We start from the raw sequence: 27,982 nt of genomic DNA on the forward strand, positions 1-27,982 counted from the left end.
CACGACAAAGACGTGCGAGAAAGCATGCACATTTATTTTAATTTTAGGGAAATACTTGAAACAGAGAACATGCTGAGCAGTGATAGATTTATTTTTGTGGAAATGAAAATTGAAAAGACCATCAACACTTTTTTAAGCTAAAATATTTCAAGTTATAATTAATTAAAAAAGAATTCTTCAACGATAAGATGAAAGCTAAAGGAAATACTTGAAACAGAGAACATGCGGAACAGCGATAGATTTAATTTTGTGGAAATGAAAATTGAAAAGACCATCAACACTTTTTTAAGCTAACATATTTCAAGTGATAAACCCAAACTTGAACACCTTTGCCTCTAAATAACCAAATTCAAATAAGAAGGAGGGTAAAATTGAATATAACTAAAGCGAATCCACTTGATATCAATCACATAGAAAATTCTCAATGTAGATTAGGTTGGTGATACGCTTACATCGCTCAAGTTTGCACCTGACGTTTGTTTGCCTCAAGAGTACTCATTTTTTTCTCATCTGAACTCAAATATATCGCCTTGGTGTCATGAAAGAGACTGATGTCCTGCCTCGAAAAAAAGGGAAAAAAAAGATGAAATACCAAAATGCTAAAGGAAACAATTGTATCGACAATATCTTACAAGAAAAGAAAAGGAAAACAATTGTATTGACAATATATTACAAGGACACCCCGTCGACACTGTTTTAAAGCTGAAATTAAATGTGCCAGCCGCCCACAAAAAAAAGCAGTGTCTTTGGTTACCTAAATTATTCAGGGCTAATTTTTGCAGGATGGTTAAACGGTTTAATAATCGTTTATGTCACAAACGTACCGCCATCCCGTCACGTATCTTTAAGACGCGTCCAACGCATATTACAACTACCGCAGGACACTTTTTTTAACTGTTTAAACCAACGGGGTACCCCAATCAGCTCTTACTGCCAATCAAAATTTCCTTAAGTTCAGTTGTTTGTTTACTAAAGATAAAATTAAATACAAGCTATTCAAAGTGCGATTTCTGGACCCAAATCCACTGTAAAGATAATGAAAAACAGAAACACGGCATAAAATGAAACTCGACAGTTTTAAATTTAAGCTATCTTAAAGAAGAGCTGATAAAAGAGATTGTCATTTATTGAAGTTTTTATGAGCTCTGGGGCACTAAAGTTTATTTTCAATTCATTTTCATTGAAAGAAAGCAAATTCATAAGCATCAGCCGCAGGGAAAATAACTGTTGTGAAATATTTAACAATGATGCAGTAGGCGTGCGTTGAATGTAAGCTGGTGAATAGCTAAGGAGGCACTTCATTACTACACTAGGTAATATTATGGCAAATCTCGACTCTTAGTGTTGCTTTTTTTTTTCTGTTTTTTCTTTTCGTCATTACATACTTGCATTACTACATGAAATTATCTACTACGTTTCCATATCGATGTCGAAGCTTGCTGAATTTGTTAATATAGGGTCCCGGTAACCAATCAGCTTACTTATCGTACCAACTGAACGGACAATTCATTAAGGACCTAGTGATTGAAGTCATATCACATCTACCGTGCCTTCTTTATGAACTAAATACCACCTGCTCTCCGATTGTTTGCCGGCTGTGATTCAGCAAAGTGCAGACGTACAACCGAAGTCATCTGTAGTTGCCGCAACCGTTTAACCGTGTAAATTGTACAGAGCATAAACGTCTGGCATGTCTTACCATCGTTATTATCCTCTGTATAATTAACCAAGTCATGCGCATACCATAATTGGAATTGCTGACCAACCAACACAACCAGTGGGGTGGGGAGGAGCTTGAACACTAGTGTTGCGGAGTTGAAATCGGCACCGTCAAGTTGGTAAGTATAGTATGTGCTGTCGTTGCCTTTCAAGAACTGTTTTGTTGCTGTAAGGGAGAACTGTTTTGTTGCTGTAAGTTATCACCGTCATTATGTTGTGATTTCTGTAAATTGGCAATGAGCATCCCCACTTTGTTGATATTGCTAAAATGGATACGCATGTCACGGAGCCACTTGTATGGACAAGTTTAAATGTGTAGATTTGACCGGCTTCTTGGATATGAAAAGTTCCGTGGTCGTCATTTTTTGTCCCAAAACAGACAGGATCGATGTTGACCTTTTTCCAGTTATCTGTTAAAATGTTTGTCAGGTTTCAAAGAAAGCCTTAGGTTTTCGTGTCTTAGAAATGGTAACGCAAAATAAATTCAGTGATTTGTTTTAGGAAAGTAATTAAAGAATAACTGTAGTTATGTTCAAACCACACTACTCACTCACATTTGTTTGTGTTTTGGGTTAAAGATCAAGATATACCTGAGCAAAAGTGCCGTCCATCTCCAAGGTGTCCAGACTGACAGCTGCAGTCGAATGATCCAGCGGTGTTTGTACAATCGGCCGCAAAGTGACAGTCATGGCTTCCATCGTTACACTCATCGATATCTAAGTAGTAATGGAATATAAGACTAATCAAGGTGTAGGGAAATTATCAGAAGAGGTGGGGTTGTTTTTTTGGCGTTTCCCAGAATCTACTGAAAAGTGTAACGTGCTGAGGTCGTGAATTCACATATTTGCCAGAAGTTCGGCATCGTTCTGTATATTTTAGATATGCTTAAAAAAGCAATTTTGCTGACTATGATGTGGAGGCAGCTTTCTCCGTTACATTAACATGTAAAGACTGACCTGTTTTAGCATTAATTTCAACTGACCCTGCGAATCACATCAGTTATTTCTGTCTTGCAAGACTGGTGAAGAGGGTAATCAATAGCTTTGTACTTTTATATAAAATAAATGTTACCTTGGCAAATTTTACCATCGCCAGTAAATCCAGGCTTGCAAGAGCACTGATAGGAACCCACGACATTAACACAGTTGCCGTCAAAGTAACAATCGTGTTTCCTCGATGTACACTCATCAGTATCTACACTCAGAAGGAGAAGTGGCCTCGAAGATGACAGCAGTTAAGCCCTCACTTCAAGAGGAGATCTTACAATTATGCCTGTTTTGAAATAATTTGTGATAGCTTTTGGACTGATTTCACGGAAATAGTACATTTGTAAATTTTGGCCGAAACTGATTTCGCTCAATTTCAGACACTTTTTCAGTGAATTCTTATCGTTTTTCGGGGAGTGAGGAAATTGATTTTATTGAAAGACACTAGATTTTAATACTGAATGGCCGTACATGGTTACCTCTTGATAAACAAGAATTTTACGAGCGATTTAAGATTAGTCAATTTAACCAATTCTATTCCTATAAGAAATCCATTCCAAACGATTGTAGAATCTTTTGTTTCATTAAGCAGTAGTACATTTTACCTGTAAAATCGAGTGCTTGTTAGACTGGGGAGAGGGGCTTAATTACACCAAGTTACACTTGCTACACTAAGATACTTGCAAAGAGTTTGTTGTATAAATTATCTGTTTTTTATTGTAGCCGGTTAGCCAGTCGGAGGATAGAAAAACCATTTCCAGCTTCCTTAGATGAAGCACAAGATAGGAAGGAACTCCATTTTTCCCTATGAGTCCCACTTTTTTTAGAAAACTCGCTGATAATAATACACGTTTTACTTTCAATCTTTGTTACAATTCCCAGAGTAACGCTATTTGAAAACATCGTCATAATCGTGCTGTAACACCAATATCTATGAATTATTAACCATGCGTGCTGTCAAGATTTCTGATTATTGGGCGAGTTCTTTTTAGGCATTTTTATGGACCGATACGAAGTCGAGGTCCTTAAAAACGGACAGATAATGACGAGGCTAATGTCCAGCCATCTTGACCGCACAACTTTGATCAATAAAGGATGTATTATAAAGCAAAGAAGATTCCACTTTAGTAAGAATCATGAGTGAATTTTCTTTTCGAGAGCTGAGAAAGAAATCCAACTGTATTTGTAGCACAATAAACCCACCAAGGTTGCTTATGTTTGTTTTTTTTTTAACTGTCTTCGGCTGCTTTTTGCGACTCCATCATCGACACTTTAGTCCAAGAATTACGAACTTTGTTAGTCCGGTCCACGTAATTTTTCTTCTTGCGCAGGATCAAAGCGAGTATGATATCGATGGGCCCATCTTGCATGCTCGGGTAGATAATCGAGACACAGGATTCGCTTCAGTGCACGAGCTCCGCGAGCATGGACACTGCTAGCGATATAATAAACTCTTAATCGTAAGATTGTTTTATTTAATATTTATGAGGTTGTCAAGCGTTACAGAAAAAAATAAGAAATGAAGGCTATGATTTCTTTGTTTTTGGTTGTATTTTTACATGGGGAAGAAAGTTTCTAATAGAACTATTTTCAGTCACAAAAGATCCAAGTAAACAAAAACACTTGAGAAGTGAAGTTAAATGTTAAGTCATGAAAGTAAATTAACTAGAGCAAGATTTTGGTCTTTCCATTGTAGACTAATGTTGGTTGTTTAAAAAAATGGAGTATCTACTCAATAGGGCCTCTAAATTTCTATTACAAGTGAGATCAGTCTATGATTATAAGAGTAAATGCAACTGGGTTATGCAGCATTTAGACTGCATGGATATTTCTTTACTGCTTTACTGCTGAACTGAATCGAACATGCTAGAAAATTGCCAGGGTAACCTACTTAAAACTGACTAATCCAATTACGAGAAAGCCCACGTAAATTATTCGTCATATCTGTTTGTATTGGCCTTGGACATTTATTAGCCACGCAGAATTAATTTGAAGTCATTATTCATTTCCTATAATGTCATTAGTTAATTTTGTTTAGGTGATCCTTGCAACAAATTTTTAACGCCTTCTGACAGTATCACCGTCTCCTTATAACAGCGCCCGGCCAGGCTGCAAAAAGATAATGGGGCTGCTAATACAAAGATTACACTAACTCTGCCTAGGATCTAACCTCCTTAATAGGTCTTCGAAATGTACGCTAACCATCATTTCCTGGTGAGGGTCTACCGCCACCTTCGCGAGCATTTGTATATGACTCGAGTACATTGTCCATACTTGCCATATCTATCGCCATGTCAAGCTTCTCTTTATAATTAAAAGTATTTCCAAAGTGAATTCGACCATCAAGGAAAGGCATAAAAGTGCGCTTTCTTTGCTACCTTACGCCGCGTGCCGACATTGACATTGTTTACACTACTGTAAATATATGCATATCATATATGTGAGCTGGCTATAAATATGGAAGCGATCTTCGCAATTATGAACACTACTTAAGCAGCAATGAAAATAAGGCCTGAAAAAAATTCAGGCTTGTGACGGTGCGATACCGGTGCAGTGCTCGACCAACTGAACTACAAAGCCAACTAGGAGCTGGTTACTATATTGGTTCGCAATATATTCACATTTATATACTTAGATATTTACTTATGTACATAGATTCAAGTTAAGTTTTATGTTAAAGTTCAGTTTAAGGGTACAAAGCGTAAACATCTGCGCATGTCTTCCCGGCATTATTGCCCTCGGAATTATCTGCCAAGTCTTGCCCATACCATATTAGGAACTGCTGTCCAATCGACACAACCAGAGGGGTGGGGAGCAGGTTAAACACAAGCGTCGGGGAGTTGACGTGAGCACGGTCAAGTTGGTACCTATAGCCATCAACGCCTTTCACGAACTCAGCAAGTGGAAGAACAGTCTTGTTGCGGTAAGTTATCACCGTCAGTAGACTATGACGTCCGAAACCTGTGTATGAACATCCCCACTTTGTGGATTCGAGGTTAGTATTACATGTCACGGAGCCATATGTATGCACAAGTTTGAATGAGTAGATTTTACCGGCCTCTTGGATTTTAAAGGATCCAAAGGTGTCATTTTTTGTCCCAAAGCAGACAGGATCGGGGTTGATTTTTTTCCAGTTATCTGTCAAGAAAATGGGTAGGTTTTAAAAATGATGTTAGCAAGTCAGGTCAAAGAAAAGTTTTGATCAAAATAAAGAGTTTGTCGTTAGAAATTAGAAAAAAATCTCACTTTGCAATTGTCCAGACAAGATTAGTCAGAATAATATTTTGATAAGTATCGCCGCGCGTGAATAGTGTCGAAAATTTCAATTTTCTTGACCAGAAGAACGCCTCGTTCAATATTACGAAGCTGTGACAGATATGAGCGTTAGCTGCGTTAGCTTGCATTGCACAAGCTACACTTAAATGATTAACAACACTTTGGTGGTTGATAAATCAAATCTTTCGGCTTTTTTCTGTTGGTAGGGTTTAAAAAGGAGTGCCGGGGACCTTAAGTGTAACGTAGGTTACCTAAATAAGATTTCGTATTCAGTTGGAGATCAACATATACCTGAGCAAAAGTGCCGTCCATCTCCAAGGTGTCCAAATTGGCAGCTGCAATTGAATGATCCAGCGGTGTTTGTACAATCGGCCGCATCATGACAGTTATGGCTACCATCGTTACACTCATCGATATCTAAACATTGTAAAATCAAACAGCAAAAACTGGAGGAATTAAAAACACTTCAGGCAATTTACACCTTGCGTGAAATTCCCTATAAATTGGGGAAGGGAATCAAATAGAGTTAGAGGCCATTAAGTGTAGCAAACTCCATCGGTGACTTTTGAAGGTATAGAATGTGCATTGAAGTGATAATAGTAGATAATAAGGGAAAAAAAAGCCAACAAGTTGGTAGCCACGTTCGGCTTTGTTTTTGGTCTCTGCCTATGGTTTAGCTGGTTAGCCTTAACGAGGCCAAACTAGCTGTAGATGGTATCTATCTTGATGGCCTACATGCCTACAGATTAGGCGTAATCTACATCGTGTTAAGTGGGCATCTGTGGCTTGAACATGCTACTCAGTTACCTCTCGTATCCCCATGTATCAGTTACTTTCTGTCGTTACTCTCTGTCTGTCTGTCTCTCACTGTCTGTCTCTTAATCTGTCTGTCTGAATAAGATATAAATGATAGCTAACCTAGTTTTGTCAACTTTCTCTTATTCGATATGTAAGACTTGCTGTCACCACCATCGTTGGCGGTCTATATATATGTGTCCACTATTTTTCTTTTTGTCTTCATTGTCTTCTTCATTGTATACAAATCTTACCTTGACAGGTCTCTCCATCGTCAATATATCCAGGTCGACAATGTGAGCACTGATATGAACCCAAAGTATTGACACATTCGTGCTCAGCGGGACAATCGTGTTTTCCTGATACGCATTCATCAACATCTACACAGAATTTAAGAAAAAAATCAAAGCTAAAAACTCCCCAGGATGAGACACCTCGTCGAACTTTATGAAAGTGGCCCTGTGTATCTGTGTAGTTTTCTTTCTGCTCTTCTTCCTGCCTGTCCTTTTCACATCTTTTAAGCCAAGATTCTTTTGCTTGTTCTCCTGTCTTTTCTCCGTGATGTTGCACGAATAATTTTTTGTAAATTATATCTGCTTAACTTTACTGTAAAACCAATTAAGTATTGAACTGTCTGAACTCATCATTTAAGAGGTTTTTCTCCTCACCTGTTTTACACTGAACTCCTCGATATCCAGCAGGACAAATACAGCGGTATCCATGGTTACCAAAGCCCGCTTGACATGAGGCGTGATTGGCACATGGAATGCTCTCACAAGGATTCTGAAAAGATGAGAAGAAAAAAGATCAATTTCTACAATAAATCAATTTTAAAAATATGAATAAATAAATAAATAAAATCAAAGGGAACAACACCGTACCCGAGTTTTTTTATTCGTAAATTGATCACCTTTGTAAAACTGAATGTTACCAGGCCGTACTTACAAAAATTTCTGTGTATACAAATCCGCTTTTGTCTTTGAGGGAGGCGGGGACTTGTAAGTAGGTCCTGTCATTCAGCTCACATGTGAATGTTCCATCTGACAGTGGACCATAGTTGTAGGACACGCAGTTTGGTTCAAGATAGCATCTCAATTCACAAATATCCTTGTCTGGAAGTTGATATCTCCTAATGACGTGATTTGTTAAGATCTTATTTTTTGTTCCTTCTTTGAATTCAATCACTCGACAATCATCTGAGGGAGGAAGAAGGAATAAGGAAACCAATGAGAAATATAATCAGCTATGTCAAAAAAGCATGAACAGGTGGCAAACCTTTCCATATTATGGGCAGTAATTCAGTCAAATTGCTTTCAACGCGAAAGCCTTTTGTGCGGCATTTACATCTCCAAAAAGGTAATTTCTTTCGACCTTTTTTCTTTTACGAGAGATGGTCAAAACTAATACTCTTTTACTCACAATACGTGAGGGTTGATATCAAACAATTATATTGTGAAGAGAGTAAATAATTTCTTCCAGGGGAAAATCACCCTTAGAAAGGCTTCAGGTGTAATTGCAGCCGAAATATAATGATCTTGGATGGTGTGTGGTACTCAAAAGAGCTAACAGTAGTTACTATCTTCTGTTTTTTATAATTTTGTTTTCGTGGAAGTTAACTCTTTTTTTTCGCAGTAGATAACAGATATGGAGGGCTGACTACATCATATCCTGAAAACGTGAATTCTTACGAGCCATACCTCCCATGCTACTTAATCCGCACTGGTTTTTTGCAGAAAAACAATCCAGACATGTAAAAAGAGCCAAGAGTAGATAACATTTCATTTTCTCCAGCATTTTTCCTGTTTAAAAAGTTAAGAAATATTTAGGCAATTTAAGCGAATCTAGGAAACGTGAGACGTATTTTTAACAGGCAGTAGTGTGCTGTTTCAAAAAATTAAACTTGTGAGGGAGGAAATATATCAAGCTACTTTCAACATCGTCCTTCTTTTTAATCAACTGCAACTTTGCCTAATTTTAGTTCAGTTGTCTCAATAATATTTGTGTGTCGTCGGTCTGAAAGAAATATACCTCTCTACTTTTTTCTCATAATAATTCGGTCATAGTTGTTACATTTCATATGATACTTTCGCTTGTTCGATTGTTTTTTTGCCTAAATACGCTATGGACTGAACATCTCCATCTCAATTCACGCTCAATAAAACTGTTAACAAGAACTATTCCTACCTTTCAAGCAGAAATTCAATTTAAAATCTTTGGGGCGTTCTATGATGCCGAACACCTGAAGACCTGTTTTTATAAAGAAATATCGGTGGACGCACATCAGCTTTGGTTAATTGATGAACGAGTTAGACAAACACTTTTGGAGGAAAAAATCTCCCTAGCAAAGAATGTGCTCATACTTAGGCTTGAAAATTTGAGCTACTGCTTGATGGCAAACTTTAAATAACAACACTTAGCCTTTTATTATTTTTATTGTAATTGCGAATGAAAAATAGCAACGGGTGGGTATCAAATTCAGAGCAGGCTTTCTGTAAACTTGAAACTTGGCCGAAGCAAATTTCTTCAGTCTTCCGCTGGGAGTACGATTTCCTCTTATGACTTATGCAAATAATGGAAAAAAAACTTTCGTACCTTTTAGCCCTTCCACTCCTTGAAGCGATTACCATGTAACTTCTCCCTATAGTATAAACAGTAAACAGTTGATGAAAACACTCAAACTCATCAGGTACGATTTATTACCTTGATTGAACACCTAACTCTCGTAACCAATTTACAAGGAAATGTGTAGTAGCTAGAGGGGAGAATTGACATCAGATCTTAGGAGTTAAAGGGATAAGAGGAGATTTATTTTCTTCCCTTTAGAAGAAGTACACCTTCGGAAAGGGATGTACCATTTCATTCTATACTAACCCACTACAGCTACCAGTGTTATGCAAATAGGAAGTTAGACACAAAGAAAACATGGCAAAGATGAAATGCAGTAATTAATTTGGTACTATCTAAGACTCAAACTCTTGTGGGTGACTCTATTATTTAAGTTTCTATTTGGTACTCAATGCTGCTTACTCACGTTTTGCTGAAGTTGAGGTGCGGTGCCGTGAGAGACGAAATTCTAAGTTAAAGAATAAATTCAATTCATTTTATAATCGAAGTCTTCCTTATCTTTACCTTCCTAACTTCTTAAGGTCCCCCGTATGACTATTTTATGAGATATGATTATTTTATGAGAATGATGAAAACATTGTCAGAGATCGGCAACGGAGGTCAATGGATAACCCCCAATCGTTTTTATTTTCTTTTCTCTAAATTAGCTCTAAGCCGTTTGCAAAAATTAACAACAAGACGGCGAACTCACGAAAACAAAATTATTTCAAGAACAGAAGTTTTCTTATGAACGGATATTGAAGTAGTATAAGAGTTGGTGGTTCGAGCTCGTTTCATGAAAATGAGCTGAAAATGCCAACTCTGTAATACTTTCCGTATGATGGAAATAATTTGATGGAATTATGTCATGAGAATGACTGGTTATGAAATTGAAAGATTTCCGAGAAACAAAAGACGGTTTTGATTCAAAGAAATGAGACTCACACTTATGGCCTCATGCGGTTGAGTGATTCTTTAAAAAAACGGGAAGTCAAAAAAGAGATTAAATTTTGCTGGCTTACCATCGCATGACATTCTCACAAAAACAGTAGGTCGATGATGTAATACATAGGGAACTTTCCCTGGGAAATAAGTTGCCAGTAATCGGATCCTTGCGTTTGCGCACAGATTTGTGTGATTGCCACGAGGCAAACATTGTAACTCGCTTGAAAGGAACGTGTGGCGAGAAGCTGTTTGAACGTCCAAAAAAAAGGGAATCTGGCGAGAGATTAGGGCTTTTTCGCCACAATTCTATCATTTATTACACCCATTTTGAAATCACTGGTGGTCCCTGTAATCTGATTGGTTCCAATTGATGCGATTTATTCCCGAATCGCACCATTCTTTGCTTTAAATCGCATCTTTTTCCCAGCCAATGAGGAGGCTACACTAAAAACAAAACAACCAATCAGATTTTAAGGCTCGTTTAATGTAACCGATCAAACTGGAGGAAATTGAAAGACAAAGAGTATCATGTGGCAAATTTTGCAACTTTTGTTTCCAAACTCTTACTTTTTCCCCTCCAAAAATGGATGAATTTAATTTCAGACCGGCTCAGTACTGCATCAATAAAATATTTGAGCTGACCAAGTCCTGTATTTGGGCAATTTTAAAATGGAGGTAATAAAGTGGTAATTGAACATCGTCTCATGCAATTTTGGTCTGAAATCATACTTGTGATTTCAAATCGAACTCACGTTGCGCGCTCGTTCGATTTTAAAAATCACGCGTATGATTTCATCCCAAATTGCACTCCACTAAGTTCAGTTACCATTATAAATGGATGAAGATTATGTTGATACGAGGGAAGTGTAAGTTTTCGTTGGAATTACCACGAACTATGTTCTGAAAAATACCGAAAAAATTCTCTCTTTGCGTAAGGTCTATTGTGAAATTGTCATCGAGTAGTGGCTCGACATTGGCCAAAATTGCTAGAAAATAACTGATTTGGTCTTTTCAGTTGTATTTATATATGTACAACTTGTTTTCATACTTTCCAACGTATTCAATAAGTAAAAGCAAGATCGCGGGAACTCTTGCAGAAACTGTGGACATATCATCAGTTGTGCATCGCTCCTTAAAAGACCAATTTGTATCAACCACCGTACAGAACAAAGGGTTCAGTTTTGAGACCATTATCAACGCTGATTCGTTCTCATTGATTTCAAAAAGGAAGCAGTGTAGTTGTTTTATCACTTTATTGTTGCTGGATTGAGCTCGTGTGAGATCTAGTAAGAACCTTTTCTGAAATATTTGCAGAGAGCACGATCCCTTTCGAAATGTACGCTCGCCATCATTTTTCAGTGAGGGTTTACCGCCAAATCCTCCAGTATTTGAACTGACTCCGAGCGCATTGTCTATTGTCCATGTTTCCCATACCTGTCGCCAAGTCGATGGATTCCACCATCAAAGAAAGGCATAAAAGTGCGCCCTGTTTTGCCACCTTACGCCGCGTGACGATTCCCGCGTGACAATGTTTACACTACTGTAAATATGTGAATATCATATATGTGAACTACAGTTTTAAGCTATGAATATGAATGCGATCTTCACAGTAATGTTTACTTCTAGAGCAGTAATGGAAATAAAGGCCTAACAAAAATTCAGGCCTGTACGGTATTTAAATCCATAACCTCTGCGATACCAGTGCAGTACTCTACCAACTGAACTAACAAGCCAACTGGGAGCTGGCTATATTGACCTATATTGGTCTCATACATAGATACATAGATTTACAGAGATATTTACATATGTACATAGATTTAGGTTAAGTTCGATGCTAAAGTTCAGGTTAAGGGTACAAAGCGTAAACATCTGCGCATGTCTCACCAGCATTATTGAATTCGGTATAATTAGCCAAGTCTTGCCCATACCATATTAGGAACTGCTGTCCAATCGACACAACCAGAGGGGTGGGGAGCAGTTTAAACACAAGCGTCGGGGAGTTGACATGAGCACCGTCAAGTTGGTACCTATAGTCATCAATGCCTTTCACGAACTCAGCAAGCGGAAGAACAGTCTTGTTAGGGTAAGTTATCACCGTCAGTAGTATACGACGTCCCAAATCTGGGTGTAAACATCCCCACTTTGTTGATTCGAAGTCAGTATTACATGTTACGGTGCCATTTGTATGGACAAGTTTGAATGTGTAGACTTTACCGGCCTCTTGGATTTCAAAGGATCCGAAGTCGTCATTTTTTGTCCCGAAGCAGACAGGATCGGTGTTGATCTTTTTCCAGTTATCTGTTAAGAATATTAGTAGGTTTTAAAAATGATATTAGCAAGTCAAGTCAAGGAAGAGTTTGATCGAAATAAAGAGCTTGTCGATAGAAGTTAGAAATTGACAGTTGCAATTGTCCAGACAAGATTAGTCAGATTAGTATTTTGATAAGTATCACTGCATGTAAATGGTGTCGAAATTACAATTTTCTTGACCAGAAGGACGCCACATTGAATATCTGTGACAGATATGAGCGTTAGCTTGCATTGCGCAATTGCAAGCCACACTTAAATGGTTAACAACACTTTGGTGATTGATAAATCAAATCTTTCAGCTTTCTTCTGTTGATATGGTGTAAAGAGGTGGAAAAAGTGTAGCGTAGGTTATCTAAATAAGATTTCGTGTTCAGTAAGAAATCAAGATACACCTAAGCAAAAGTATCGTCCATCTTTAAGGCGTCCAGACTGACAGCTGCAGTCGAACGATCCAGCGGTGTTTTTACAGTTGGCCGCATCACGCCAATCATGTTTACCATCGTTACATTAATCGATATCTAAACATAGTAAAATCAAATGGTAAAAATTGAAGGACTACACGAACTTTTGGCAAAGTACACCTCGTGTGAAATTTCTCATAAATGGGGGAAGGAATTCCAATAGAGCTAGAGGCCAGTAAGTGTAGCAAACTCCATCCGTGGAAATTCTGCTCATGCCACATTTGAAGACTTTGTAATCAACAAACTTTGTTAGGCATAAAATGTGCATTGAAGTGATAATAGTAGAAAAGAAGGGAGAAAAAGCCAACAAGTTGGTAGCCACGTTCGGCTTTTTTCGGCTTTGTTTTTGGCCTCTGCCTTTGGCCTAGCTGGTTATTCTTAACAAGGCCTAATGAGCTGTAGATGATATCTATCTCGGTGGCCTATATGCCTACAGAGGAAGCGTAACCACCACTATGGGATAAGTGCGCATCTGTGGCTTGAACATGCCACTCAGTTACATCTCGTATCCCCATATATCTACCACTTTCTGTCGTTACTCTCTGTCTGTCTGTCTCTTAATCTGTCTGTCTGAATAAGATATAAATGGTAGCTAACCTAATTTTATCAACTTTCTCTTATTCGATATGCAAGACTTACTGTTACCACCATTACATTGTTGCTGGTCTTAATATGTGTGTCCACTGTTTTTCTTTTGTCTTCGTTGTCTTCTTCATTGTATGCAAATCTTACCTTGACAGGTCTCTCCATCGTCAATATATCCAGGTCTACAATGTGAGCACTGATATGAACCCAAAGTATTGACACATTTGCGCTCTGCGGGACAATGGTGTTTTCCTGGTACGCATTCATCAACATCTACACAGAATTTAAGAAAAAAAACCAAAGCTAAAAACTCTCCAGGATGAGACATTTCGTCCAACTTTATGAAAGTGGCCCTGCGTATCTGTGTACTTTTCTTTCTGCTCCTCTTCCTGCCTGTCCTTTTCACATCTTTTAAGTCAGGATTCTTTTGCTTGTTCTCCTGTCTTTTCCCTGTGATGTTGCACGAATAATTTTTTGGAAATTATAGCTGGTTAACTTTATTGTAAAATCAATTAAATATTGAACTGTCTGAACTCATCATTTTATCGTTAGGTGTTTTTTCCCTCACCTGTTTTACACTGAACTCCCTGATATCCAGCAGGACAAATACAGCGGTATCCATGGTTACCAAAGCCCGCTTGACAGGTGGCGTGATGGGCGCATGGAATGCTCTCACAAGAATTCTGAAAGATAAGAAGAAAATAAATCAATTTATACAATAAATCAATTAAAACATGATGAATAGATAAATAAATAACATGAAAGGGAACAACACTGTACCCGAGTTTTTTTACCCGTAAACTGATCACCCTTGTAAAACTGAATGTTACCAGGCCGTACTTACAAAAATTTCTGTGTACACAAATCCGCTTTTGTCTTCGAGGGAGTCGGGGACTTGTAAGTAGGTCCTGTCATTCAGCTCACATGTGAATGTTCCATCTGACAGTGGACCATAGTTGTAGGACACGCAGTTTGGTTCAAGATTGCATCTCAATTCACAAATATCCTTGTCTGGCAGTTGATCTCTCCTAATGACGTGATTTATTAAGATCTTATTTTTTGTTCCTTCTTTGAATTCAATCACTCGACAATCATCTGAGGGAGGAAGAAGGAACAAAGAAACCAATGAGAAATATAATCAGCTATGTCAAAAAAACATAAACAGGTGGCAAACCTTTCCATATTATGGGTAGTAATTCAGTCAAATTGTCTTCATCGCGAAAGCCTTTTGTACGGCATTTACATTTCAAAAAAGTTAATTTCTTTCGACCTTTTTTCTTTTAGGAGAGATGGTCAAAACTAATACTCTTTTACTCACAATACGTGAGGGTTGATATCAAACAATTATATTGTGAATAGAGTAAACAATATATTCCAGGGGACAATCACTCTTAGAAAGGCTACTAAGGTAAATGCCGCCGAAATACAATGATCTTGGAAGGCTTGTGGTACTCAAGGGAACCAACATTGGTTACTATCTCCTGTTTTTCACTATTTCGTTTTTGTGGAAGTTAACTCTGAAAGGTGATTTAGTTCGCACAGGACATAGCAAATATGGAGGGCTGACAAAATCATATCCTGAAAGCGGAAATAATTAAGAGCCATACTTCCCATGCTACTTAATCCGCACTGGTTATTTGCAGAAAAACAGTCCAGACATGTAAAAAGAGTGAAGAGTAGGTAATATTCCATTTTCTCCATTATTTTTCCTGTTTGAAAAGTTAAGAAATATTTAGGCAATTTTAGTGAATCGAGGGAACGTAAGACGTATTTTGTACCACGCAGAGGTGTACTTTCGCATTAAATTAAACTTGTGAGAAAACATATCGAGCTACTTTCAACATCATCTCTTTTTTAAATGAATTGCAACTCTGCTTAACTTTAGTTCAGTTGTTCCAATAACATTTATATGTCATAAGTCTAAAAGAAATATACCTCTCTACATTTTTCTCATAATATTTCGGCCATAGTTGTTACATTCCATATCATACTTTCGCCTGTTCGATTGTTTTTTCCTAAATACACTATGGACTAAACATCTCCATTTCAATTCACCCTTAATAAAACTTTCAAAAGGAACTATTCCTACCTTTCAAGCAGAAATTCAATTTCAAATCTTTGGGGCGTTTTTGATGCGGAACACGTGAAGAATTGTTTTTATAAAGAAATATCGGTGGACGCACATCAGCTATAGTTAGATATTAGGCGAGTTAAACGAACACTCTCGGGAGGGAAGAAATCTCCTCAGCAAAAAATTCACCTAAATTTAGGCTTTAGCCGCTGCTTGATGACAAACTTTAAATAATGACACTCGGCCTTTTATATCAATATCATAATTGTGCATGAATAATACCAGAAGGTGGGTATCAAATTCAGAACAAGCCTTCTGTAAACTTGAAACTTAGCCAACGCAAATTACTTCGGTCTTCCATTGGGAGTTCGATTTCTCCTTATGAATAATGAAAATAATGGAAAAAAAATTCTTACCTTTTAAGAGGAAATATATTTTATATATTCTTAGGAAAAAGTACACCTTCGGAGAGGGATGTACAATTTCGTTCTGTACTAACCTATTACATCTACCAGTGTGGTGCAGACAGGAAGTTGGGAAAAAAAAAACAAAATGCAAAGATGAAATGCAGTAATTTGGTCTTATTTAAGATTGATTCAAGTCATTGAAGTTTCTGTTTGGTACTAAATATTTCGAGACGACCCTCCTTTAGAGACGAAATTCTAACTTAAAACATAAATTCAATTCATTTTGTAATTGATGTCTTCCTTATCTTTGCCTTCCTTGCTGCTTTAGGTCCCTCATAAGATTATTTTATGAGTTATGATTATTTTATGAGAATGATGAAAACACTAAGAAAAACTGAGTCGATGGATACCTGTTTAACCCTCAATCGAATTTTTTTTCCTTTCTTTTAATAAGCTCTAAAACGTTTGCAAAAAATTTACAACAAAACAGCGAACTCATGAAAACAAAATTTTTTCAATAACAGACGTTTTCCTTGTTAATGAGTATTGACACCATGTAAACAATACAATTTACCGAAATGAATAAATTAAGAAAGATGTTTTGCTAAAAAACGGACATAAGGTAGAAATTCACTTTCACTTTCCCCCGATATGAAAATTCGAACTTTTTGCCGTGGAATAGAATAAATAGAATAAATACGAACCGACGCTATTTATTCTATTCCGTGCAATGACTGTGGTCACGAGTATATCGGACAGACCAAACGTCAGTTTGGTACACGTTTGAAAGAGCATCAAAAAGTGGTCTTCTTTTGCGAAAAAGAAAATTCAGCTTTGTCGAAGCACACATGCCTAAACAACTATACAATTGGGTGGGATAAGTCTACAATTATCATCACTAATCGACGTTACCACCAGCGCCTTTGTTTGGAAGCCTGGCATATCAACTCCGCCCACGCTCTTTTAAATCGTGATGATGGTGGTTTACTTCCTGACGCCTATTTACACCTCGTCATAGTGTAGAGGATTAACGACATATCGCCTGGTAAAATCATATACTACTGTTACCGACGTAACCTACTTAAAACTGACATATTGGATTACAGGAAACGACCATTGAACATATTTAATTTTGCTTAAATTATCCGTTAATTATCCGAGTTGTCTTCCGCAGACGATTTAAAGCTACCTTTTCTATTTTTCCTTTTCAGTGTCGGTATTAAATCATCCATAAAGGCCGGAGCTGACCAGGACAAGTCCACAGTCACTGCATGCCCTGCCCATTCTCTCAGGGACAATTGTCTTGGTTTGTGATGCATTCGTAAAGCTCTATTCATGAATCAATTAAGTTAGAAATAAACAAATTAAATAGAAGGAACAAGACAAAGCATAAAAACGAAAACAAGAAAAGATTAAAAATTTTACGCAAATGAGGTAGTTTCTGCTTCATCCATGTGTTCCTTACGATCATAATCCTCTCTTTCCTTCAGCCTATTCCGGTTTCTGTCCATCACTCAACATGTCCTTCAGTCTTTCTCTGTCTGTTTCTTATCCTATCCTAACTGTTTTTCCTAGTAAATAAAAATCTCACCTTGGCAAGTTATACCACCGCCGGTAAATTTAGGTTTACACATACGCTGATATGAACCCACCATATTGGCGCATTCCCCGTTAGACGAACAACTGTGTTTTTCCAGAGCACATTCGTCAATATCTGCAAAAAGATCAATGCGAAAAAATAAAGATAACAAAATTTAATTGCTGTTGCGGTTAGTTGGTTTCTAAATCATTCATGTTTCAACCATTTTCTACCCTTGAGCAAGGTGTGTCGCTTGAGTAGGACATTTTGTGCTGATTCCCTATTCTTTACAATCAGTCGGTACCCTTGTTATTGCATGCCTGTTGGCTTTTCTAGTTAAAAACTGACATGCCTTGGCATGTTTTACCAACACCTGTAAATCCAGGTTTACATGCGCATCCGTGTGAACCCATAACATTAAGAAAGTTGCCATCACAGGAATAATCGTCTTTGGCTAAGGCGCATTCGTCAAAATTTATTCAAGATCCACGAAAACGAAAGAAGTATGAAATTCCGTATAATCTAATTAATCCTTTCTCTTCCGAAAGCCCGTCTCCCTCTGCATTCAAATCACCCGGTCAGGTCCTCCAGAATTATATCTAATTGATCTCAGCACGAAACTTACAACATTATTCGTTTAGTTTCTGTTCTTGCCCTAATATCAGTTATCCAGAATTTACAATATCACAAAAATATTTCATTTGTACTATCTCAAAGCATCCATTATTCATTTATTTTCTCATCTTGCTCAATAATCCATTTTTTTGGATTTGCCGCGTCACGACAATGTTCCATTGATATCATTCCTCATCAAGAGAACATCAAGAGAGTATCAATTGAATATCAACAGTTGATATTCTCTTGCTCCTCATATCATCTTGGATGAGATCATTCATTTAATAAGATTACATTTAACTTTATTTGCTCCAACTTAGGGGATTTTAATTCCTTTGACAACTTTTAACGTTCCTCGTGAGATCAGATGTGGAACAAATCTCACTGTACTTGCTCCTTGCCATGTTATCGGAGGGTCGAATTTCACTGATGTAAAGGCTTACCTTGGCAGTTTTTCCCATCTTTAGTAAATCCATGCCTACATGTGCACTGATATGACCCCACAACGTTAGTGCAGTCCCCGTAAAAGGAACAATCGTCATTATTTATGATACATTCGTAAAGATCTATCCATACAACGAAGCAAAGGATATATAAAAGTTAATAAAGTATAAAAAGGATAAAAAATGTAATACATTGGAGGTGGCATCTGCTGTATCCGTGATAGTCCGCCACCTTCCGGCTACTCAGTTCTTTCTCACGAAGCTCCTTTTGTTCTCTCTCTCTCTCTCTCTCTCTCTCTCTCTCTCTCTCTCTCTCTCTCTCAGGTCTGTTTCAGTGTTCGTCAATCTCGCTACATGTCCATCAGGACCAGTTTTTTAAAGGACAGATAAAAGGCATTGCTATACAACGGATAAATCGTTATCCAGACGATAAGTAATAACGAAACCTACTGCGCTACACGTCGGATAGCAATTTATCCAGTAGATAGTGTTATCATCCCTTTAAAAAAACCAGGCTGAACGTCTCTGTCTGTGTCTCTCTCTATCGTTACTGTTTGTCTAATTGAATAAGAATCATAAGGGGCTAAAAGGCAAGCCATAGCCATGTGAACAGCTCGTCTCCGATACAGAACTATTTTTTTAATTGGCCATCTCGAATCTATGGATTAAAAAATGGTAAAGTACTTCCAAATATTCGATTTTTTTAAATTCACTTTTGGCAATTCTACCATTCAAATAGTGCGTATACCATTCAAAATGAAAATTACTCAGAATTACTAGAACTGAACAAAATGCGAGCTCGAAAGAGGCCGACAAACATGTGGAATTTATTCAATCCGTCTTCTGTTATCATTCCCAAATAACAGCCGTGACTAAAAAAAATTGGAACTTGGTTACATATCACATGATAAGATAAATTTATCACATGATGGTAAATTTAAGAAGGTCTGTTAATTTTTAAAATGTTACATGAATTTTTCTCGGCCCCTTCTTTTACTTGAAACCACACTGATTAAATGTATTTGACACTTCTCTTCCAAGCTAATGCTAAAATCTAACTACATTGGTATGAGAACGTTATATCTGGTATTGTTCAGGTCTCAACTTTCTAAATAATAATTATAGCAACCGCTGTAGAAAAGGTTTCTGAAATACCGCAGATGGAACTTCGCTCTGCGAAAGGCACCAAGGATCCTCGATCCGTCCTTTTCAATCTTCTTTGATATATGTTCTCTTATACAATTATACTTACAGAAAATGCATCCCTCTTGACTTAACTCGTTATAACTCAGACTGACTGATAAACTCTGATTCTCTCTCTGATCGACTCTAATTTACTTTGAGTTAATCTGGTGGGCTGACTTTTAACTTAATAGTGCGCGCTTTACATTCACTTTCGGCAGGCATGAGTAGGCATGCTGGCCAAGTGATCTTCGAAGATTACGCTCTAGCCTTCAAAACAGCAACACACGCCTATTTTCACCCTCTCCCCCATGACATTTTAATAATCTTTATACATATATTTCTTCTCTCAATTTGACTCTAACTTGATCTTGTTAAATCAAATTAAAACTTTGATCTTCATAAATAAACTTTCGACCTTCCAAATCTCAGATTTAGTTCAATGCTGAATTTCAGTTTAAAGGGTACAAAGCATAAACGTCCGCACACGTCTCACCATGGTTATTATTCTCGGTAGAACCAACCAGGTCATGCGCATACCAAATTTGGAACTGTTGGCCAACAGATACAACCAAGAGCATGGGGAAAAAAATTAACACTGGGTAAAATGCCAAATTTTTTAGTGTCATTTAAGTAAAATTAAACAACTATTAAACCCAAAGACAAATTTAAGCCATGTTTACTAAACTTAAACATGACTTAAAAATGTACCTTTGTTTAGGCGAGGTTTAAGCATTCTTAAATGCAAATTAAATCGACATTGAGATTTAAGCTATGTTTAAGTCATTTTAACCGTACTTAAATCCTTTGAAGGATTTAGGGTTACTTTAAACCACCTTAAATCTAACGTTAAACCTATTGGGGAGATTTAAGGTCTAGTTAAAGGAGCCTTAAATACAACATTAAATTTATCATAATATTTATGCCGTGTTTAAGGACCTTAAAAACACATCAAATCTTTTGGTGTACACCAAGTCTACTTTATTGACATAACCTCTCACCAGAACCAGAAACCATACGAGAGCAGCCTCCAGCAACCTTCAATGAATTAATCATAGATTAATATTAATATTATGTATTTAGTAAAGCCACAATATTTCACGCTACTGATTTTATTGCTTTTTCAATTCTTTGGGTAATGAAACTGTGTTTGTTGATTGTGAACAAGAGACTTGATTTCTTGTGTTGGAAACTGTTTCACTAAAGGAAGGTGGTTGCACAGGGAATTTGACTAACCTGAGCAAATAAGGTACATTTCTTCAAAACCATATAATTTTAGTATATACCAAACAAGTGGACAGTGTTTTTTGCATGCTCTGATTGGCTACTCAAACTCAGGATAGTACATGCATGTGCTATCCACTTCCCAGCTTAAGCTGAAGTGTGAAAAACTTTTTTTTGCAGTGTTCTGAGATATAAATTTATAATTCTTTTATCTCACTGGTTTGGTATATACTTCACAGCTCATTAAATATCCACCACCACTAAGGGGAATAATATTTATTGTTAAATATATTAAAAACAACAACGACATGTGAATGTAGATTGATGTTAATAACTGGCTGGTGAAATAATGGCACGGCGTGGAATAGGGCAAACTGCCATGAGTTTTACATTGTCAAGAGTTAAATAAGCTCCAGCAAAAAGACTGTGTATCCTATAAACAGGCAAAAAGTAGCTTGATGCTCTAGGTTCAAAGTTATTTGCGTCCCACACACAAAGGGTATTAAAACTTCCCAAGCATTGGTTTTGCTGAACAAGGAAACCGGGGTTTCTGAGCATGAAGTAAACAGCTCTGAACTGCAAACGTCACCAGACATCTCTAACTGAAGGTTGAAAAGCGCGCGTTTGTATCGAGGACGCGGTATGTCTCGTCCCCAGAGTGAGGCCGAGATCCTTATGCGCATGACAAATACCGTATGAACGCCAATCAAATGTCCAAAACTATAATCGCGGGATATTTGATCTTTCACTGTCGTTCGTTCACTCGGTCGAGTTTCGTTTCGTTGCGGGCACGTGTTTGGATTCTTCCTCGATAGGATGATGGCTGCAAACGATCCAGTTCAAGAGAGACAGCTTGTTCTTATGGAAAGAATGAGTAGAAGGATTGATTCGATTCTCGAAGGGCAAAAGAAACTAGAAGATACGAATGCAGTCCTTCGGCAAGAAAATGTGAAGCTGAAGAACCAACTTGCGAGTCTGGAAGGGCAGGCAAAGAAGAAAGGCAACAAACGTTCTAAAAGCTCTCGCAGAGAATCAAATGTTGTGATTCCAAATGACTTAAGGGTAAATATTCTTTAATTACTTTAAGGATATAAATTTTTTTCAACTTTAGTACCGTTAAGTTGTGTTTGAGAGTTTCAGTTGCGGTGTATCAGAAGCATAAAACGTGTCTTCAAAGACACCGCCATTCCGCCATCACGCGTGTTCTGTGTTAACTTAAAGCACAATATGTGTAGATGTTGGTTCTAGTGCTTATCACAAAGTTGGAACATCCTTGTGCTGAATTCTTGTGCCTATTTTGCAAGCATTTAGCAAAAATACTGTTTACCCAGTTTAAAATTCCACTGTGTACTGTTTACCCAAAAACCCTGCTGACTCTGATTAAAGAAATAAACAAGTTTGTGGTTTGAATTGACTTTTGACATATGATGTTCTTCCATATTATCTTCCAGAAACGGTTTCGGTTCATCTACAAAAAGATGGTAGAAAAAAAAGTGACACAAGGTTTCATCATTGATGAGGAGTATGTTATTTTTTTACCATACATAAGATGATGTATTTAAATAGCAAGACACTAAGAGAGATGGCATGCAAGATATTAGAATTAAAACTTTACCACCAAGAACTAAATATCTCTCTGACCAGCTTCTTCTAAGGGACTGTTAGTTATCTGTTTTGAGGCCAGTGTTTAGAGTCTGGGGCCAGTGTAAAATATTCAAATTGGGAGTAGGAGGTGGTAAACTTTTAGAATCTGTTATTTCAACTATTATGTTGCTGATAGATTAATACATGCAAATTTTTGTTTTGAGAAATCTTTTCCCTCCAGGAACCAGAAATCCTAATGTCAGTTTGAAGGTGTAAAAAGCATGTAGCTTCTTCACTGTACCAGCAGTGATTAGAAAATTGTCCCTCTTGTATAACTGCTTTACTTGAATTATTATTTCCTTTTTTGGCTGAATAATAATAATAATATTATTATAACTGCCTCTGGCTATTGTTTAAAACAAAAATAACATTCTCATTTTTATTACAGTCCACAGTCAGAGAGAAACTAGAGTATTTTTACAAAAGTGAAAGAAGTACTGAAAAAAGAGCATGGAGGAGAAAGCTGCCAATGGACTGACTTACAAATGGAAGGTATTACATTACAGGAATCAAGTTTTAATGTTGTGTGCAAGTTAGAACAAGAAACATTTACCTTGTGCAAAATCAAACAAATTTTCTGAAATATGTTGGACAGAAAACTTAAAAACTAAGAGGGAAAACACAATATTACCATCATTAATTCTTTTAATTAATATATATCCATAAGCTGATGTTACATATACACATAGACTTGTCATTGTATTGTAATTTTAGGATATCATGCAGCAATAATAATTATTGTTTTTAACTCAACAGCTCAGTTTTATCGGTACTTCAAAACAACTAAAGAAAGAGAGCAGAGGATAAGAAAAGGGAAAAATGAAGAGCATAAAGAAAAGTGCAAAAGGAGCAGGCGTTTGCTAAATGTAAGGACTAGCTAAGTTGTCTTGCTTTTGCCATGCTAAACCTATATTCAAGAATAAATTTTCAAGATAGTGTGGCTGAAGCATGGCTTCTGAATCAAACGTTTCAATTCAGTTTGACAACAAGTGTTGTTTAATACTGTGGCAAATTTGTGCATGGCATTGTACCAAAATACAATGTGGGATAATATACAGCAACAAAAAATGAAACAATGCCATGCACAAATTTGTCATACACTGTAAGTAGGACTGGTATGTTTACAACTGGTGTACAAATACACATTAATTAGGAAAGTCAACCTTGCTGGTAGTTAACCAAATAACATGGGTTTGCTTTAATTTAGTACTGTTTTGTAGCATGAATTTTTTTCTGGGAGTTCTATTTATTGCTGATTGTTATTTTCATATTTTATATCTTTTGTGGGATATCATTTTGAGTTAGAAAAGTATTTCTATTTGACAATAAATTATATGTTTCATAGATATAATTTGGTCTGGTTATTAACTAAATAATGACTAAATTGTTGCTTTTTGTTCCATTAGAAACTGGAAAGGCGTCAGTAATCCTATGAGATGCTACAAGCTTCTATGACACCAAAAGAAAAACAGTATTATAGTGAAATCCTTTACATTGATTATATGAGTAGCAAAGAATCAGATTATGAGGAGCAAGAAGATTTCATTACTGGTGAAAAAGAAAAGAAACTGGCAAGATATGTAACCAAGAAGCTATCATGGGAAAGAACAAGCTTGACAAATGCAAAAGCCAGGCTAGACAGAACCTACAAAAATAATTTGACCCCCCATGCCAGGGCAATGGCTAAGCCAAGGAGTGTTGGTGGCATGTCGGAGAGGCCTGCACCTGCTGGCCCACTTTGGGCTGTCAGGCAGATAAACAAAGAGTCGTGATTGAAAAAATACTTAACACTTTTTTTACTTTTTATTCATTTATTTATCATGTATTTAATGGCAAACTGAAGTAATTGTTTTGTTAGAACAAATTATTGTCATCTAGATCACAGGGATAGTTTCTTCCAAGTATTGTTAAATTTATTGACTTATGATGGGGAAAATTTGTTCCTGTCAAGCATAAATAAGCTAGGTATGTGTGACATTTTAACCCTTTAACTCCCAAGATCTGATTGGTAACTATCCTCTCTAGCTGCTACATATTTCCCCGTAACTTAGTTATGAGAATCTGGTGTGATATCAAGACAAAGACCTATACCTGATAAGTTTGAGAATTCTCATTATCTCTTTGCTGGATAAGTTCAAGATATTTTAGGGAGAAGTTACTTGTTAATCACTCCTGGGAGTTAAAGGGTTAATTACAAATAGGCAGTAGCTTTAAGAATGTGTACCAGTGAATTTAAAATGAAAGAAACTTGAAACATATATAGTTTAGTGTGATATGTGACCTGGTGGGTGGCAGTTTAGTAATGAAACAACAAAACAATAATATTTCACTGATTTCACAAATTTGATTCAAAACTAAAATAAGCAACAAATTTTGAGCAGATTAATTTGCATTAAATGGTACTTTGACAACATTAAATGTTTGAGCTCTGTTTACTTCAATTAAACAGTACTTAAACATACAGGAATGTTTTGGACACATTTAATGTGCACTTAAACCTGCATTAAGTTTTAGCCTTAAGATAGTATAAGCCAGGTTTAAGTCCAACTTAAATCTAGGTCTAAGTGACTTAAACTTAAACTTATTAAACCTGAGTTTAAGACAGGATTAATCCATGTTTAAGGACACCTAAATATATCTTTTCTCCATGTGTAAACACAAGCGTGGGAGAGTTGACATCAGCACCATCAAGTTGGTAAGTATACAGTTTGCTTTCGGCGTTACTTTTCACGAACTCACGAGTGGAAGAACAGTTTTGTTGCTGTATGTTATCACTGTCATCAGGTTATAATTTCCGTATTTTGACCGTAAGCATCCCCATTTGGTCGGTGAGCGATAAGTGTCGCATGTAACGGAGCCACTTGTATGTACGAGTTTGAAAGTGTAGACTTGACCGGCTTCTCGGATATCAAAAGTTTCGTGGTCGTCATTTTTTGTCCCAAAACAGACAGGATCGAGGTTGACCTTTTTCCAGTTATCTGTTAAAAAGTTTTGCAGGTTTCAAAAAAAGCCTCAGGTTTTTGTGTCTTGGAAATGGTAACGCAAAATAAATTGATTTATTTGAGGAAAGTAATTAAAGAATAACTGTGTGTTCAAACCACACTATTCACTCACATTTGTTTGTGTTTTGGGTTAAAGATCAAGATATACCTGAGCAAAAGTGCCTAGCTTTGCACTTTTATATAAAATAAATGTTACCTTAAATGTTACAGCCGCCGTCAGAGGAACAATCGTGTTTGCTCGATGTACACTCATCAGTATCTACACACGAGTTACAAGAGACGGAGAAGTAAGATGTATAAGCCCACAACATTAACACAACTGCCATCAGAGGAACACTTCTCCTTGCCTAAGACGCATTCGTCAACATCTATTCAAGATTAAAGGAAGATGAAAAAAACCATATTCCTTATTTTGAAATAGATCTTTTCATCTAAAGTGCATCTCCATCGTATTAATCAATTATTTCTGTCAGTTTTTCCCAATTTCAACTATTGGCTTTAAGTACGAAACTTATACTTTTATTTGTTTCATTTCTGTTCTTGTCCTTGCATCAAATATCTACAGTTGACAACATGAGGCAGTTTTCCCTTCATATCACCCATTCCTATTCGGATATTCTCTTACTTTCTCGTTTTTCTTTAAGATCTATTACCTATGATTTATCACATTACGACAGCAATACTTTGATATCACCTCTCCGTTATTGCTGCAGAAGAACACCTTATAACGACGTCTCCAGTTGCCGCAACCCTGGAGTTTCAATCCATCTGACAACTTCTAGCATTTGAGAGAGCACATACTGAACAAATCTAACTTGCCCCTTGCCTTATGGCGGAGATATCCTTTGATGCAGATATTAAGGCTGTATTGATTAAACAGATGAGGATTCAAAACTTTCCTTGCTGAGAGGCCATTTTATTTGCAGCTTTATTGCGTAACTTTAACTATGAACCTGGGTGATAAAGACCTGCTATCGCGAGGAGTTTCCTTTCTCACCTATTTGGCAAAGCTCTCCTTCATATCCGTCAGAACAAATACAGCGGTAACCATGACTACCAAACCCCGCTTGACATGTGGAGTTACTAACACGGATTGCTCTCACAGGAATTCTAAAATGTGATAGATGAATCAAGTAATTAGATAGATAAAGCCTAGATTAGTAAATAAATAGACTGAGTATTTAGAGAGATAAATAATAAAGTGGTAAATAAAAAAACAAGGAGGTTCAACTTAAAACAGAGGTTTCTCGCTCGCGGAACGATCACCCTGGTAAAATTGATATTGTTATTTACTTACAATAATTTCTCTGTATAAAAAGTCGTTACTAAATTCGAAGTAACTGGGAGAGACCTGCAAATGATTTCTGTTGCTTAGCTCGCATGTGAATGTTCCATCTCCCAGCGGACCATAGTTATAGGACACACAGTTTGGTTCAAAGTAGCATTTCAACTCGCAGATATCCTTGTCCTTTGCTCGTTCACTTCTTATGACTTGATTTGTTAAGATCTTGTTTTTCGTTCCTGCTTTGAACTGAATCACTCGGCAATCATCTAAGGGTTTGGCAAGAAATGAAGAAGCCAATGAAGAAGCCAATGAGAAAATGACATTAAACGGGGCATAAGCTTGAAGGCAGCCGACATTCTAAGTCTTATCCAATATTAATTTAAAGTTGTTCCATAAATGTCAGGGAAACTACATAATTAACTCTTGATTTGCAGCTCGACGAAAAGTGGGCAGTTTTGCAATAACGTGCTATCGTGCAATATCCCATTTCTGCCATTTTTACTTTGAGAATTCGAAATTTCACATTATCACTCGGAATAGATTTAAATTTAACTTAATGAGTTTTTTCACACACTTACTTTCTTCTTTTTTTTGCACCATTAACACAAGGATATGAATCTGATCACGAATAAAACAGTTATAATAGATTAAAGATGCCAGCTTTTGGCAGGAGTCACTTACCTCCATACACCAGTACACCAAAACGAAAAATCCATATAAAAGTTAGGACCTTACTCTTTGAAGGATCACCTACGGGTGGTGAGAACAGTATCATATTGTCGTTAGTGAGAACACCTTTCAGCTAGCTATAGCGAGCTAAATGAAACGCTGGTCTCTCTTGTAAATGCA

The 27,982-nt window shown here is 36.9% G+C and overlaps 4 protein-coding genes and 2 long non-coding RNA genes across 8 annotated transcripts; 1 reads left to right on the plus strand and 5 right to left on the minus strand.

The window, feature by feature from the left end:
• Positions 1 to 72: 72 nt before the first annotated feature.
• Positions 73 to 27,908, minus strand: LOC113680690 (uncharacterized). The gene is made up of 6 exons (XM_089214643.1): positions 27,815 to 27,908; positions 27,712 to 27,751; positions 26,846 to 26,958; positions 2,791 to 2,913; positions 2,310 to 2,435; positions 73 to 2,129 (listed from the first exon to the last, which is right to left on the minus strand). The coding sequence occupies exons 1-6, from the start codon at positions 27,906 to 27,908 to the stop codon at positions 1,831 to 1,833; spliced, it is 795 nt and encodes a 264-aa protein (XP_089070769.1). The 3' UTR covers positions 73 to 1,830.
• LOC113680648 (uncharacterized) lies at positions 3,111 to 9,352 on the minus strand. The gene is made up of 7 exons (XM_089180696.1): positions 8,961 to 9,352; positions 8,474 to 8,575; positions 7,722 to 7,972; positions 7,445 to 7,559; positions 7,031 to 7,156; positions 6,273 to 6,398; positions 3,111 to 5,843 (listed from the first exon to the last, which is right to left on the minus strand). Exons 1-7 carry the CDS (start codon positions 9,055 to 9,057, stop codon positions 5,392 to 5,394), a joined length of 1,269 nt encoding a protein of 422 aa, XP_089036822.1. The 5' UTR covers positions 9,058 to 9,352; the 3' UTR covers positions 3,111 to 5,391.
• LOC149040810 (uncharacterized) lies at positions 11,562 to 15,382 on the minus strand. The gene is made up of 5 exons (XM_089181237.1): positions 15,289 to 15,382; positions 14,526 to 14,776; positions 14,250 to 14,364; positions 13,829 to 13,954; positions 11,562 to 12,623 (listed from the first exon to the last, which is right to left on the minus strand). Exons 1-5 carry the CDS (start codon positions 15,380 to 15,382, stop codon positions 12,172 to 12,174), a joined length of 1,038 nt encoding a protein of 345 aa, XP_089037363.1. The 3' UTR covers positions 11,562 to 12,171.
• On the minus strand, positions 16,484 to 17,731 carry LOC149040811 (uncharacterized). Of its 2 annotated transcripts, none has more exons than XR_016189202.1 (2): positions 17,625 to 17,731; positions 16,484 to 17,488 (listed from the first exon to the last, which is right to left on the minus strand). It is a non-coding gene; the product is annotated as an uncharacterized LOC149040811 (long non-coding RNA). The 2 variants fall into 2 exon arrangements; XR_016189201.1 differs by having other exon boundaries at positions 16,546 to 17,488; positions 17,585 to 17,722.
• LOC149040812 (uncharacterized) lies at positions 17,811 to 19,093 on the minus strand. Its single transcript, XR_016179253.1, has 2 exons — positions 18,797 to 19,093; positions 17,811 to 17,873 (listed from the first exon to the last, which is right to left on the minus strand). It is a non-coding gene; the product is annotated as an uncharacterized LOC149040812 (long non-coding RNA).
• Positions 20,579 to 24,713, plus strand: LOC149040813 (uncharacterized). 2 transcript variants are annotated; one of them, XM_089214177.1, is made up of 5 exons: positions 20,579 to 21,227; positions 22,018 to 22,264; positions 22,654 to 22,724; positions 23,235 to 23,338; positions 23,603 to 24,240. In XM_089214177.1, the coding sequence occupies exons 2-4, from the start codon at positions 22,019 to 22,021 to the stop codon at positions 23,254 to 23,256; spliced, it is 339 nt and encodes a 112-aa protein (XP_089070303.1). In that variant the 5' UTR covers positions 20,579 to 21,227; position 22,018; the 3' UTR covers positions 23,257 to 23,338; positions 23,603 to 24,240. The 2 variants fall into 2 exon arrangements, with proteins under 2 accessions (XP_089070303.1, XP_089070302.1); XM_089214176.1 differs by adding an exon at positions 24,253 to 24,713 and having other exon boundaries at positions 20,580 to 22,264; positions 23,603 to 23,712.
• Positions 27,909 to 27,982: the final 74 nt, after the last annotated feature.

Source organism: Pocillopora damicornis, chromosome 8 (assembly GCF_964200805.1).
Source record: "Pocillopora damicornis chromosome 8, jaPocDami1.2, whole genome shotgun sequence".
Lineage (NCBI taxonomy): Eukaryota > Metazoa > Cnidaria > Anthozoa > Scleractinia > Pocilloporidae > Pocillopora > Pocillopora damicornis.